Source organism: Cydia amplana, chromosome 21 (assembly GCF_948474715.1).
Source record: "Cydia amplana chromosome 21, ilCydAmpl1.1, whole genome shotgun sequence".
Classification (NCBI taxonomy): Eukaryota; Metazoa; Arthropoda; class Insecta; order Lepidoptera; family Tortricidae; genus Cydia; species Cydia amplana.
This window is the reverse complement of record NC_086089.1, coordinates 982,763-998,984: the sequence shown is the minus strand read 5'-3', so window position 1 is coordinate 998,984 and position 16,222 is coordinate 982,763. Positions and strand designations below refer to the sequence as shown.

The window sequence follows — 16,222 nt, the reverse complement described above, 5'->3', positions numbered from 1 at the left end:
CTAGATCGACGTGGTCGTTTGCGGGCAGGTCGTTGAGGCGAAACAATTACACGACTGCCCCAAAAAAGGAGTGTATTGTTTGGTCATTTGCTCTTTATAGAGTGATATTCTGAATATCCTTACGCGTAACTACTCAAAGGCTATGTCGGGGCACATAATTAAGTCAATTTCCTTCGGTGTTCTTTTTCAAAGACATGTATTCTTGTGAAACTAATTAATATCCGTCGCGTCACATGTATGCGGGACACACTAAAAGTATTAAAGAAAGAGAAAACTTATCGACTTTAAAAAAAATCTCTCGTCGGGGTTTTTATTTGATAATTGTTAAAATATGATTAGAATACTCGTAAAACCTGTAAGACCCAAAGAATTTAAACGTTTTGTTTTAATAAATAATAATAAAATTATAATATTTACCATCCCAATGGCCGACGCGGAGTGATGTCTAACCGAGCTGAAGTCGTTTACGAATTCAGGAATGGAGCGAAAGTTTATTTCATTTCGGGACAATCAGTCAACGTCTGTTGGTGGTGGGTTTTAATAAAAGAACACTACTCGGCTGAGTCTGTATGCAAATATGAGTTTTGTCCAAGTTTTCGACAAAGGCGTCGTGATAATACATTTTCATAATTATGGTACGAATTTTCCATTAAGGTGTCAAGTTAAAGGTGCTATTAGTGCTATTAGTTTCAATGATAAATAGTTTCACAGTGACATTTTCCACTTAAAGTGGCTTGCCTATAGCGATTTTTTCCACATTAACAACAGGTAACTACATGTATTTTTGAGCGTTCAGAAGGTAAATAAGTTAAGTTAATTCCAATAATTTGGGTTCATTATGATGTACAAACCGTACTTGTAACGGTGGCAATTAATATGTACCTAAGCCGCTAAGAATCTTATGTCAATATCAGTGTACCAAGATACAAGTGGCTTAGAAAGAATAGGTTAACTCGACATTTAAAGCTTGGTTGACAAAAATATTTTTATAAAACAACATAATTATTAATTATCATGAATAGTTCAACTGCTTACTTCGATTAAAAGTCTTTCTAGCTTGAAACCCTACCTACCTACTTTTATTATTTAAAAATTTCCAAAATTACAATAGGCGCAGTTACAATAAAAAACGTCATGATCTATTCATAAATGAATCTGAATATCAAGCCGTGTAAATTTAACGAAGCACACTAAAGAATTAATAACAACCAAGCGAGGAAAATTTCACAATCTTATTTCAGTACCTAATAAGCTTTTTGAAATTTAATTTGAAAGAATAAATGAATGTATTCACAAAATCTTCATAGCAAAATTGTTTTATTTCATTTTATTAAAACTGAATTAATGAATGCGGCGCGGCGTGCCGCAGTACGCGATACACCGCCGTCGTGAACGCTGCTCGCACTGTTAGTGCTTGAGAAAGGAGACCTAGGCTCTCCGAAACATGTCGCGCGAGTGACTTAAAACAAGTGAGTCTAAACCGTAAAATTATTCAATGTTAGTATGTCTCACAACAGTTTAAATTCGATGAATTAATGGAACTGGGAATTATTATACTCGTAGTTAATTTGTTGTCTTTGTTATAAGTCGAAAAACGTAAACATAAATATTATAGTTATACCTATCTTTGACGTCAACTCTACGTCCAACGTACTCTATTTTGGATTTATTATACTAACTTTGGTCACCATAATATTTAAAAAAATATCTCTAAGACAAACTACTAAATTACTATACCACAAAATAGAATAATCAAAAACATGAGTACCTAGTAACTTTTCAGCTACATCACGCACATCCGTCTATCAGAGAAACAGAAAACCTCTAATTTGAAATTATTTTATTTGCACTATATAATTATCTAACCCATTACCTGCAAACTTACGAACATATCGTGACGCCACTAATGACAGTTTAATTGTACTTACTTATAATTTATGTGACGCATAACGTAGCAGAACAATAATGAGCGCGGCTGAATTAATTGCCTATTATTAATTATGCCAGGGACGGACTTTGGGGTTTTTCAGATATTTTGTAGAATCCTGCCTGTGAAAACTGTACCTATTTACTTGAACCAGAGGGTCTCGATCAAGAGATTCTCGCATTAGTTAGTTTGATGTGTAAATACTTAAAAACATATGACATAAACAAAATTCAGAGTATTGTTTAATACCCGACCTGAGGGGAAAATTTAATGTGTTTGAATTATAAGTTTAATGTCAAACATATTAAACTTATAATTCAAAAACACATCACATTTTAGAGTTAACCAATATAATTATGAATACACATATATACACATACATTAATAGACGGAATGTCTATTCATGCCGAATGAATCATTCACATGGTTCATTGTTAATGGAACGGCTTTGTATCTTAGGCTTGCCAATACCTGGGCCATTGCCCATTACTCATATAAATCGATAACCATTACGGGGCGCCTGGCGAAAGGCTTAATCATTATTGGAAACTGGTTGTGGCAGATCAATGTGTCTTTAAATTATTGGCTACCTAAAGTACTTCATATAGGTGCGGTACTTATGTATAATATACAGAATTTTGCATTCGAACAAAAGTACGATAAGGTAGTCCGTGCACTTGTACGGCGCTGAAATTTTTAAAAGCCTTGAACACAACAGTATACGAGATGTAGTTTTAGAGGAGACTATTAGGGATTCAATGGACGTCCAGGAATGGTTTATAAAAAAAAAGTTTTTTACTTTTTATACAACGCAGCTCTAAAAATGTATAACCTGGACAATCGTTTCATAACTTTTATTACACTTACCGCTCATTGTTGTTTTTGTCACAGAGTATCCCTTTATATAAGCCCGAATATTTAATCATTTTATGAAAATTGTGCTATGGGGATAAATAACATAATGACTGCCTTTGTGAGGACCTTAATCCTGACTAATAGAGCCTTAACCGAACAGAGATTTGCTCTGGATTAAAATTTAAATAATTAAATAAAATTAGTGAAAATATAAATTTGACGGTATAATCTGAAATTCTTTATTACATACAGACAGTTAGCCAAAAAATCACGTGTAGAAAAATCACATAAAAATATAATGCAAATCATCAGAAATCATTTTTCCACGAAAGGAACTTCCACTTGTATTACAAGTTACAAGTTTTGAGAAACGAGCCCCTGGTATTCATCAACCACACACAAAACGATTGTGGCCTCGAATATCCAGTTCCCTGGACACCCAGTCCCCGTATGTCCAATCCCCGAATATCGAGTCACTATAGCTTTCTAACAAAAGCTGTCAAAAAGTGACATCCGCTTGTATTACAAGTTACGAGCTTTTAAGAAACGGGCCCAGCAGTAAAATCGTTCATCGAATGTTTGTAATTCGAAGATCAAAGTTGCACTCGGGGAGTCTGTATACTATACTCGTATGTATAAGTAGAGTATGACATTAGTTTAATACACATAGTTTAATCTACATCGTGGCTTAATCAACGAAATAGATACAAAAGGGGATGTCTCCATCAGTGTGTTAATCAAAGATGGCCGCCAGGCTCCTCGCCACAAACGGAATGAACCCTCGGTTCAGATTGGGGACTGAAATTAGTGTCGTGTTTTTAGCAAACGGGTCCTGTCGCCGCCCTGTCAAAGAAGCTGTCTGTTTTGTGTGGAACACAAGGATCATCATCAACTTTGTCACGTCACCTACGTATAGGGTTACCAGATGACAGGAATTTTCCTGACATGTCAGGAATTTTGGCCTTTTGTCAGGAATGGGGACGGAACACGAAAATGTCAGGAATTTTTTGAATTCATAGACTTTATTATAAAGTACCTTTTTATTTACTTAAATTAATCAATTAATCAAAAACATTGTGAAAAAATAATAAATGAGATCCAACAACTTATCAATAACTTCTTAATTATTAATTAACAAATCTTTAATCAAGCATACATATACATGACGCGCGCGGCTCGGCTCAATCGGATGGCCATCGCTAACGGCTAGAGACCCCCCCCCCCCGTGTCGTCGTAAAAATATGAATGTCGGAATTAATAATAAGTAAATTTCGGAAAAATATTCGAAAATCAGGAATTTTGTCAGGAAATTCTAAATTTGTATCTGGTAACCCTACCTACGTATCAACTTAATTTTGTGTGCTGGACTGTACTTCTTTAGCGGTAATCAAAGTCTTACTAGTCCGCATTTTCAGCCTTCATCATCAGACCATCTTGATGGTACCCTATCATTGCGTTGTCCCGAAGTTTCTTAAACATGCTATTCAGCTTAACTTAATAAATGTAAGTATTGTTATAGGAGCAATAAATAATATTTACTTAGCCACTAGTGTTAATATGTCTTATTGTATTTTTTGTAAACAGTTCCATACATAACTTAACCATCGACATTAATCCATTAGGATCAAACATTGTTCTGCGTCTGACCTTTCGCGGAATTCAAATTATTCTGGCTTTGAAACGCTTCAAGATTACTATTGTTGTCCCCATTTAGAGTGTCTTGAAGGGTCACTTCCGGGGTCCGGGCCCCTTGTGCCTTTTGTGGCGTTCGTATTATCAAAGTGCACGACACAATCACATTGTTGTCTATTATTGTGAACTTGTCGTAAAGGCAGCTAGTTTTCAACTTGTGAAACTTTTTGTGTAGTGAATAGTGATAGTAGTAGTCTGCTTTCAAGATATTTATGGAATTCATAAACGTTTGTGAAATTTGAATGATTTGTCCGTACCTATCCGTTATTATGATACTTCTGTTTGTTAGAAGGAGACAAAGTTTAACATGTTAATAAAACTTTGCTAAATATTATAAATAGACATGTCTGCATCTTGTTTTAACAATTTTTCAGAATTATTGGCATTTCATGGTTTTCGATGGCCAAGATTCTCTTTGGATCGCTGAGCCAAAATAGTTAATGGTTTCATATTCTTTTTTTGTGAACCTTTTGTTCAAATATTAATTAGTTGAACTTTTTTTATTACGGCGCTTCTTTTCTCTTGAAAATACTATTTTTAAGCACTTATTTATAAAGCTAGAGCCGACATCAACAACTTCTATAATAGCTGTGCGAATTTCTCGAAACAAGTAAATTAGGCGCTCGGTAATCTGACACCTTATCAGTTAAATTGCCAGATTTTTGATTATGATGATTATGGAAGAGATCGCTTTTTAGCGATAAGACCCGCCTGTTGTTTACCTCTGCTTGAGTTTCTGTATTGTTTTCTTTTATTGAGGTGTGCAATAAAGAGTATTTGTATTGTATTGTATGAGAATTATTTTGTTATAGAAAATAAATTCTATATACCTACTTATATCGAATGACGACATTCAGCTGTGTAAACTGAACTTAGAGAGCGGTCACCTGAGTCGCTAATTGCTACATTACTAGGCGTGTCAGACTGGCAAGCGCCGGAATACCGAGCGCCTAAAGCAGTGGTGGACAAACTTTCTTCATAGGGGGCCAGAAAGTTTAGGAAATGTATGTGGAGGGCCAGAATTGTAGCCTAAATTTATTTTGAATTGCGATTTATTTTTTAATCGTGAGCCAATGCCATATATTAATTCTTTCATAGGACCGGCGGCGGGCCAGATAAATCCATTCGCGGGCCGGAGCTGGCCCGCGGGCCGCACTTTGCCCACCACTGGCCTAAAGTAACTGTAGATACCTATACACTTGTTTAATTTGTTAATATGACCGGTGCTCCTCAGGGCGTCGGACCGGTCCCCGTTCGACGGGTCCTGCTGCTCCGGCTACCGGCCCGTGGACTCGGCCAGCCTCGACACCCCTGACGAGGACGAATTAGATCCGGTGAGCAAAAATACACGTAGCTAACTGTAAATATATAAGACACAATGCGCTTGAAGTATCTGATCTACCACCCTTGAGTATATTTCCAAATAGGGTAATTCCGGGGTAGTTGGCCATAGTTTTTTTAGAACGTGATAAAAAAATAAGTTTACATGTAATTAAAGAAATCTTTATTTCTTCATAAACTTTAATTTGATTTCATAAACTTTCGAAAATGGAACAAACAAAAAATTATTTCTATTGCGATCAGCTTGAAAAAATGTTTCAAAAAAAATTTACAATTGGCCATATATCCCGAGGTGTCCGGGAGTGATGACCATACCTTTACAGGAGAGATGGCCATGCCACAACTCTTAATTTTAGTAATGTTTATTATTAATTTTTATTTTCCAAGTCCCTTTTCTTCTCAAGACCCAGTTTAGGCCACCGAATACCAGCAAACAGCACACTCAATGCAATCATGGAGGAGAAGAGGCTTGTGATATTTTCTCCCACACCTGCAATAGTTATCTTTCAAAATTAACTCCATTTTCCTATTTTATTCGTTATCATGCATAGGGGGACATCGTCATTGATATTTGATAACCTTTGGAATACTTAATTCGTGATAGATACATCTTCATCACTCTGTGACTTCACGGCCATATGGCCATAATACCCCAACTTGAACTGGCCATCTCTCCTTTTTTTCCGGGAGAGAAGACCATGCCTAAAATCAATGTAAGTTGAGACTCGAGCTTCATTCTTATTTAGGTTAGAACAAAACTACAACCGTATACTTTGCACCAGAAGCAAATAACACCATTAGAATAAGACACTAGCATCACCACCATGTAAAATATGAACCCTCTAAATAATATTTGCTCTAGTCAAAACAATCAACAAGGATTTTATGTACTTCTAAATTTTTCTACTCCAAAATTTTGGCCATATCTTTGCTCCCAAGCATGACGTGAAGCGTACTAAACAAGAACTAGCGACATCTAGCCATCAGAACCATGAAATATTTCGATGGGCAATCTCCCCTTTATGGCCATCTACCCCGGAATTACCCTAGAGATTAAATCTTGATAGTTCGCATTCAAAAGTATCTGCAATAATCTATGAGATTTGCCACTGATGAGATCTGATTATCACAGCGCTGCTTAACTGCAGGCATTGACTGTTATTATTAACTTTGAAATTCATTACAGATACCTAAATACAGAGTGGTGTTGCTCGGCGACGCCGGCGTCGGGAAGACTGCACTCGTTTCCCAATTCATGACGTCTGAGTATATGAACACTTACGACGCGAGTCTGGGTAAGCAGTACGTTCAAGAAATGGCCACGCTACGCACGGTTTAAAAAAAATCGATGAAGAAGCGGCACTTCCACATCGGCACAACTTACACAATATTGCGTGCGTAGCATGCGCCGCAATGTGCTTTAGCTTTCAATTTACCTATTTATCTTTACCATAATGAATGCCTCTGCTTTTCATTTACCTATTTATCTTTTATCATTATGCATGAATAATGCAACTGCGTAGGTGTTTTATGAAATGCTTTTTCTTGCCGTTTTTTGTTACAAAACTGAACTTGATTACACGTTGACATCTGTAAACATACCTATATAAAACCATTTCCGTTATTTATATATTGACAGACAATACAATCTTGATCTAAACTGATTAAGGTGATAGAGGAGCTAAACACACATATTATAAAAGTCGCTAAGAAAGAATATTCTTTAAAATTCAACCCCTAAGGGAGTGAAAATGGAATTGTAAGTTTTTAAACACTACAGGGATGAAGAAAAACACTAAATAAATATAAATTTGATTTTATATTGAATTTTCGCTCATAATTAAAATATAAACACAACAATAAAATCAGATAGTGGCTGAAAAATCTAACTCGATTCGTCTAACTACAAATCTCAACCATAAACCCCCTTACCTCCTTATTGGCTAAATATCCCGGGCTATAAACAAAACATCATTAATCCTGTATTTACCTGTTCGCTGAAGAAATTAATAAACCGAGACTCCGCGTACTTAATAAAACCCAATTTCATTGTAATTTATCATTACCGCCGGCGCCTTTTATTAGGTAAGACTTGATTTTCGGTCTGAAGACGATAACGTTTGGTTATCTCGTCTTATCCTCGCAGTGTTTGTCTTGGTTTTAGAACACACTCTTCATTTTATAACCGTTGGGTAAGTTCAGGGCACGACTGGCTGCCGCTGCTGTGGAGGTCTTTTGGTGCTTTGTCGATTACCATGATGATAATTATGAGTATTATGACTCTTAATTTGTTCTAAAATATATTAGTTACTACGTACTAATGTTTGTCATAACACTCATAACTAAAATGATTGCTATTATTTAATAATCATCTGCCCAAATTATATCTGAACCGTTATTTTTTTTTATAAAAATACAAATACATAGTACATACAATGATTTATGTCGCAGCATACTTATGTAAATTGTGTAACATAATGAAAACGTATTTTTCTTTTAGTATTTCATATCGTTTTAACTTTATCAATACAAATTATTACCGCCTGCCTTCTACATAAAAGTCTTACTGCTGGACACATGTAGGTATCTATAATTTTGAAAAATAACTCTTCATTAGCTATTTGTGGTAATCTAAAGGATTTCCATTTCGAAATACCTGCAGCCAGTTACGTAGTTACGAAACACATGCAGCACGGACTAGCATAAATGCATATTGTACGTGCATCGAATGCAATTCGAAGCAAACCAAGCACCAGAATAAATTGTCTCTGTGCCGATTTGAGATAACATTGCATCTCTGAGTCACGTGCAAATATGCACTGTACCCTGAATGGACACGGTTGGAAATCGTATAACGTTGCCTGTATAGGTAAAATATTGAACTGTGTAATCGAGCAGAGAACCATTTCGATAATTGGTATCTATTGAACGTTTTATTTCAACACGCCTATATCTTCGTGTCATAGAAGTGAACAAATGGATGAGCCGGGTATACCGGTGATTAAAATATGTACTTTGAAATATCAATATTACAGATGTTCTCTCTCTCTCTTTCTCATCTTAGCATTTATCTCGGTTGCATAGTAAAACATCCAGACTTCCAGAGTCCGTAAAGCTACTGCTATAACTTTCCAACGAAAAGCAGCTCTTATAACAAGTTCCTTAGAGTATTTTTTTTTTCACCGAGAAACAAATTATTGAGCTGAAATTACTTAAAGTATAAAGTACACGACCATACAATTCTAAAGGATAAGGGAGGGACGGGTCTTAATTGAATTAACGCTAACATGACCAACCTTTTTATATCGAAAAACACTAATCATTCATGAACTCATAAATCCGAAGTATCCAAAACGTAATACAGTGTGGGTCTGTGCGTGCAAAAACGCTACCATATTGCGTCGGCACACCCTCGTCACCCGCAGAAATAAGGATTAGTAAAGTACACAATCTAATTTCGTTTATATTAAGGATAATTTCATTAAGATCCCACAAACTCACTCTAAGAAATTCGGTCACAATTAAAAAGGCCGGCCGGAGTCGCATAATTAATTTTCAGAAGTTTTACGGTCAATTACAGTTTTGGTGGCATTTTTTTCTGTAAAGAGAATAATTTGAAGTGGTACTGACGACAGGTACTCGTTGAAGTGGTACTGACGATAGATATACTCGTACCCACTGACTTTAGAATGATATTTTAACAATTACTTGTGCGGACAACTCTGAGCGAAAACACACGCGAATAACTGGTAACTGATATGATTCCAATATCAATCTAATATCGCTTTGATGTCAGTGCACGTTCGAGTTGGCCTGACCTGAGGGCCTACCGCGAACCACGTTCGACGTGTTGGCTCTCTGTCGCACTTGTAAATTCGTACGTAAGTGTGATAGGGAGACAACACGTCGAACGTGGTTCGCGGTAGGCCCTCTGTAAGTTTCTACGTGCGGGTTAATATTCTTTGCAAGTAGATCTAGTGGATGGATGCTACATGCAGCCATATTCGAACTTTAAAATACGTCAAATATTAGATATCTACCAGACATCACCAAGATATGTCAGTGTCAAACAGGTGTCAAAAGTGACGTTTCTTCAAACAACATCGTCACTTTTGACACTTGTTTGACACTGACATATCTTGGTGATGTCTAATATATATCTAGTTTAAAATCCGAATCGGGCCCCATGCTCGTGGAACGCGTTACGCGTGCTGCATCCTACATCGTAGCCCATAGGACGACAATAATATCCTCACTGTGTAATGAAAATCGGGACCGCTATTGGAACTGTAAAAACTTGTTTGTTGACGACTGGTCTGGCCTGGCCTAGTGGGTAGTGACCCTGCCTGTTAAGCCGCGGTCCTGGGTTCGAATCCTGGTAAGGGCATTTATTTGTATGATTAATACAAATATTTGTTCCTGAGTCTTGGGTGTTTTCTATGAATTTATGTATTTGTATATTAAATATATCGTTGGCTGAGTACCCACAACACAAGCCTTCTTGAGCTTACTGTGGGACTTAGTAAATCTGTGTAAGAAAGTCCTATAATATTTATTTATTTGTTTTGTTATTCATATGATAAATATGAGCTTGACAGAACTTGCGATGCACCACGCTTTTGCTTAAAGCGTGTTAAAATTATATCAAACCATTGATATAATTTATTTAGATATTTCTCCATACTCTAGAATAGACATAGAATAAACAAATACGTAACTTTTATTCGATACAACTTATAATGAAAGGGTTTCCATCCAATATGCAAGAACACAAACAGAATTCAAGGCAGTTTCCTCCTCGATATAAACTTTACGGAATATTGAGTCGTTCATAAAGCGATTGCGAGGTCACGTGATTGTTAAACATTTCGTTGCGTATGTTGACAAAGGGATTTCATATTTATATTAATCTGAACATTTTGAACGATGAAACTAGAACAAGAAGGAAAATGAATTGGAGCAAGTCATCATCCATCATTGGCCACAGCATCTTTGCAGATGATAGTTGCAGTTACTAAAGAGGTATTTTGGGGAGGTAGTCTAGAGCCTACATCGACTGCGATGACTATTATACTAGATCAATGGCCGTTCGGAATTTCTTGCCGCATCGATCACAGATGTGTCCAGCAGCTCTGCAAATTCGTTTCTGCTTAACTAAAATCATAGATGTCTTTGTTTTTTCACGTTCTCTTTAAAATAGAAGTTTGACTTTAAATAGAACTGACGATATTAGCCGACATTTTAAATGAGACATTTTTACAGTGCACTTTTAAAAATCTTATTTGAAATCAGTTGACAATGATAGCTAAGATATTAAAGATGAATAATTAATGAATAAAAAAATCTAAAAAACATCAAAAAGAAATATGAGCTGCGTTGCTGACTAGCCCTAAATATATGTGATCCATAAATATATTATATAATTAAATATGCAAGCCCTAAAAATAAGTCCAATAACACCTGTTAATTTAACAAGCAAATATGTCTTTTAAGGCACCAAAGAAGTCTGGGCGTCTTTTTTGATCGCTAAACGACATCATTACTGCTACAAAAGTAACGAAGCTCTATATAAAACGGAAGGCGGTGATTTTTAGCTGCGCGCCCCTCATTCATCAAGGGATGTTTGCTCGGCGCCTGCCAACTTGCGTGGGTACCAACCCGATTTGCTAAGTTTAGGATTGTAGTGTGGAATAGACATATATTTGGTCAACCAGATCTTGACAGTAGAAAAAGGCGGCAAATTTGAAACATGTAGGCGCGAAGGGATATCGTCCCATAGAAAAAATGAATTTCGCGCCGTTTTTTTACTGACAAGATTTGGTTGACCAGCTATAAATAAGTTGCGTTCAGTTTTTTTTTATTCATTTTTATTTGTGCAATGCAAATCTGCTTAGGGTATCGTAGTCAACAAGCAATCCTTATATTTGCCTTTCCATATTCATCTGTTTATCCATTTGTCTTTGGTCTATCTTATGGACGATAAAACTGTAATTAAATGTACCTAATTGTTTTTTAGGTTGTACCTACCGATAATCCTTACTTAATAGATCAATAGCTGTTAGAACCAAAACTCAATTATACCATACGATGTCGCAACGTGCCACGACACGACGTCGTATCGTGTAATTGTGTTTTGGCCCTAACAGCATTTTAGCGATAAAAAATTAATAGAAATCACTACATAGTATAAAACAAAGTTGCTTCCCGCTGTCTGTCTGTACCTATGTATGCTTAGATCTTTAGAATTCCGCAACGGATTTGATGCGGATTTTTTAAATAGCTTGATTCAAGAGGAAGGTTTATGTATAATTTGTTAACCCGTGCGAAGCCGGGGCGGGTCGCTATTTAGTAATAATTCACAGTTTTCTTTTGCTCTTTTTTTCTATTTTTCTCCACTACTTCTAGAAATCTGTTATTTCACAATTACATTGGACCATCACTTAAGCGAATAAAATTTTCCATTTACGATAAAGGCACGGGAAGATTAGCAAGTCCGGAGTGAGGTCGGCGACCGCTCTAAGGCTTGATCCATTAAGATTGATAGTTCGGCCGGTCAGTCGGTTCATTCCTTTGGGAGTTTATTAACCTAGATATATGTACTTACATATAAACCCTTGATAAATCTAAGCTTTTCTCGTTAGTACGCAGTTAAAAGAAAGAGGGCATCTAATAATGCTATCATGGTCGCATTTTTATCACCTGTCAGGCTATGCGTCACTTTCGCACTTACATATTTGTTAGAACATGACAGCCATGGTGACAAATGATAAAGAGCCGGCCATCTTAGCCCTACAGGGTGTGATTCATTTGTACTATCTTAAGGTTAAGTCTGGCCATCTTTCAAGCAAACACCAAGTACAAATACAACAAATACTAATTCTTTATTTCTGAAATAGAATAATAACAGTGTTACATTTATGCTGACTCCCACGCTAGACATAGCCTGTCCTGTGGGAAAAATAATACGATTTACAGTAAAAACAATGATATAGTAGGTATACTATCGGTTAATTACAAAAATGAGTTTTTTTTTAAAGAGAGATAATTATTTAGGTAAACGCTAAATTTTAGGAAGTATTAAAATAAAAGTATTTTATAGTCAAAGAATTTAATCCATACCACTTTGTTCCTTGTCAGTGACAGTGAATATGACAGTCGCTACGGACCTCATACTATTAGCACATTGCTTTTATTGCGCATTTGTAGAATATTTCTACAAAATTATAGAATATCTCCCATGTTTAACTGACAAGTAATAAATTACGTGTAGAATATTGGTAATAAAATCTCGCAAATACTCGTAGAATGGATGTTCATCCACTTTCATTTTGGAGGCAAGCAGAAGGTTATTATTATTTATTCCAGGGATTTGTAATATTGCGAACTACTTATATTGTGTAACATCATCCGTACACTTACAATCCGTAAACCTTTTTACAAAGGCTTTTTACCTTTTTTGGCGTATTTTCAGCAGAAAAATACACTTATTCTTTTTTTTAAAGGCGGCAATGCAAATCTTTTTAACGGTCTTACTTTTTTCTGTGAAAATTAGAACGTTACCTCTGTAAAATATTTATATTTCTTGCACCATTTTTGAGAAAAGCACTATAATTATGACTCGGCTGGAAGGCTACTTGCTGGCCTCGACAATAATGTACTATTATTTCACCCGCTCGGATGTTTTTAACTTCGACTATAAAATGTGTTGTTTTACTCGCCCGGTGCAATAAATATACAATCCCCAAGGGCTCGCAGTAATAGATTACCTGCTTGAGAGGGCCCGCGGTCTCAGGGGACGATATAATTGATTGATATTATCTTATCATGGCTGTTTCACTTGTTGACTCGCTTGAAAGGAGGAAATTTCGTAATCGATGAGTAACTCAAAGTTGAGAGCTTGGTGAGCCTTTTCAATTTTCACCGTCTTATCATGTTCATTAGTTCAATTTCACTCCTTTAGGGGCCCGATTCTGATTTTGAAATAGACATCTACTAGATATCTTTTAGACATCCCCAAGATACGATAACGATATTTTTATGATATATGTAACCTGTCAAATTTGACATTTCCGCGATTCTGGAGATACTCTCGAACGATTTTAACAATGTCTAAAACGTCTCGTTATGTATTTTTAGATCTCAAAACGATTTTGAAACGATCTTAAAACGATAATATAACGTAAAATTGACATTGGTTGCCTGAATTGAGCTGCAAAAGATATCTAGTTGAAATCTAAACTAGATACCAACATCTAGTACATATCGTATCGTTCTCTTCTCTAGAACGGATCTTGTTTTCCGAATATGTTTTTGTAAATAAAAGTCCTATATATGTTGTTGATCAATTCCTCATGCAACAAATAATTCTAAGCTGATAAAAATAGACTCATTTATTATATAATAAGTGGTATAAAACTAAAACTAACTACAATTAAAATAACTAAAACTAAAAATGCAAAATGCCTATCAAAATGTTGTGCCCTTGGTAGGGTGCCCATCACGCAGGCAGCGTTCCCGCGCTGGATTGCTATGGCCAATCTTTCAGCGAGAAAGCTGCCTGCGCGAGGGTCACCAGGTAGGTCAAAAGTGTCCCAAAATTTCCATACATTTTTCGATCTTTCCATTCCGCGACCGCCATACAAAGTCTATGAAAAATGGGGACGTAATGGAAATAAAAACCTTAGGACACTTTTTTTCTCCTATTATGATAGAAAGAGCTCGTGATTCTGAGAAGAAATAACATAAAACATCGCAAATTTGAAAAAAAAGTGTAGGAGACAACAAAAAAAAAACGCCCATCTGATAAGGTAAGTAGGTACAGTATTTATTATCTCATATAAAAGACTCATCAGTCATCGTACAGTCAAGTGTAAAAATATGGGTGCATATAACTTCTCAAAAATATGTCCCATAGTTCTTAATTCGCTGAGCTCTGGGACATGTTTTTGGGTATGATGTGTGCACCCATATTTTTACACTTGACTGTACATCAACATCCACTTTCCACATGTTACGCTGAATTTTACAAATTTGTTTAAATCGTTCGTTTAAATTTAGATTTTTTATTTCAAGAATTGTATCACATGCTTTTAAGCCGCTTTCATACTCTTCGATTTGATGTAATGTTTTGCATGTTTTTACAGTATAGTTATTATTGTAAACTGTATCTACGCACCACGAATAGATCAATGCATATCCAGCTCTCTAGTTTCCACCACTTGTTACACATATCACTACATAAAAGTACAGTCGAGTGTAAAAATATGGGTGCATATAACTTCTCAAAAATATGTCCCATACTTCTTAAGCTATGGGACATATTTTTGAGTATGTTCTGTGTTCCCATATTTATTCACTTGACTGTACATATTTCAAACAATTGAAATAAAGATACGAGTATTTGTACGCTTAAAAGATTCTTACTGTTCATCAACGTACGAGTATTAACTTCTTGTTATGCACTGCATGTTACGAGTATCTAATTTATAGTTTTAAGAGAAATAAAAACGGACACAATAATAATCACATATTTACATAATGTAGTCGTTTTCAATTATTTCAAGTTTAAACTAATCCCTTTGGTAGTTAGAATTTTACCTATCTGTAGTGGAAATAGACATAAACATTTTATTTTTCAGTTCTCCCGTTTAACTAAACATATTACAATACTTTTGTTATATATTTAGTTTGAAACCAGGCGATTGAACAATGAATAGTATTCATGAGTAGTTTGATATAGCTTTGCTGCTGTTACAGGTTATGGCCATAGACCATAGAGCGGAACGTGGGCGGGAGGTACCTAATACTCGTTTAAACGCCTTTTAAAATTGATATACGTCGTTCATATTATATTTGGTATTCATTGTGACAAATTTCAGTACAGCCTTTGTTTTCAAATATTTTTATATACTTAACCGAAAACTATTATAAGAGTGACAGATGGTGAACTGGCTATCGTATGTCAACTCATTCAACAATGTCATATATTATTAATGTGGATGTATGGTAGCCACGTCACTAAATCATTCTGATAAATCAAATTTGTGTCTCGATATCTCGACAATGTCACAAGTATCGCCAAGTCATAAACTGTCAAAATTAATTACTGATTATAACTAGCTATTTGCTAGTAACCATGCTGCCTTAACGCAAAGTCTATCTCAAGTCCTAAATATGCAAACATAAAAAGGCGCACAAATTTATAATGCTACAAAAATCAAAGCTCGAAAATCCGTACCTGCTATTAAAGTACTATGGTGACATCTTCTTTACCTCACTCAAAGCCATTTACCAAGGTAGCCGGAACTCCCATTAGCTACCATCTTTATCGATAATATTAAATTCCACAAATTGATATTGACTCAAAATGTACTTTCATTTGTTTCATCACCGATAGACAGCTGTCAG

The 16,222-nt window shown here is 35.7% G+C and overlaps 1 protein-coding gene across 1 annotated transcript in view; it reads left to right on the top strand.

Moving 5' to 3' along the window:
• The window catches only part of LOC134658041 (uncharacterized), a 67,249-nt gene that overhangs the window by 32,900 nt on the left and 18,127 nt on the right, over positions 1-16,222 (top strand). Inside the window, exons 4-5 of the mRNA XM_063513648.1 lie at positions 5,709-5,808; positions 7,002-7,110. Of these exons, the coding sequence (XP_063369718.1) occupies positions 5,709-5,808; positions 7,002-7,110 (209 nt within the window). The remainder of the gene's footprint in view (positions 1-5,708; positions 5,809-7,001; positions 7,111-16,222) is intronic.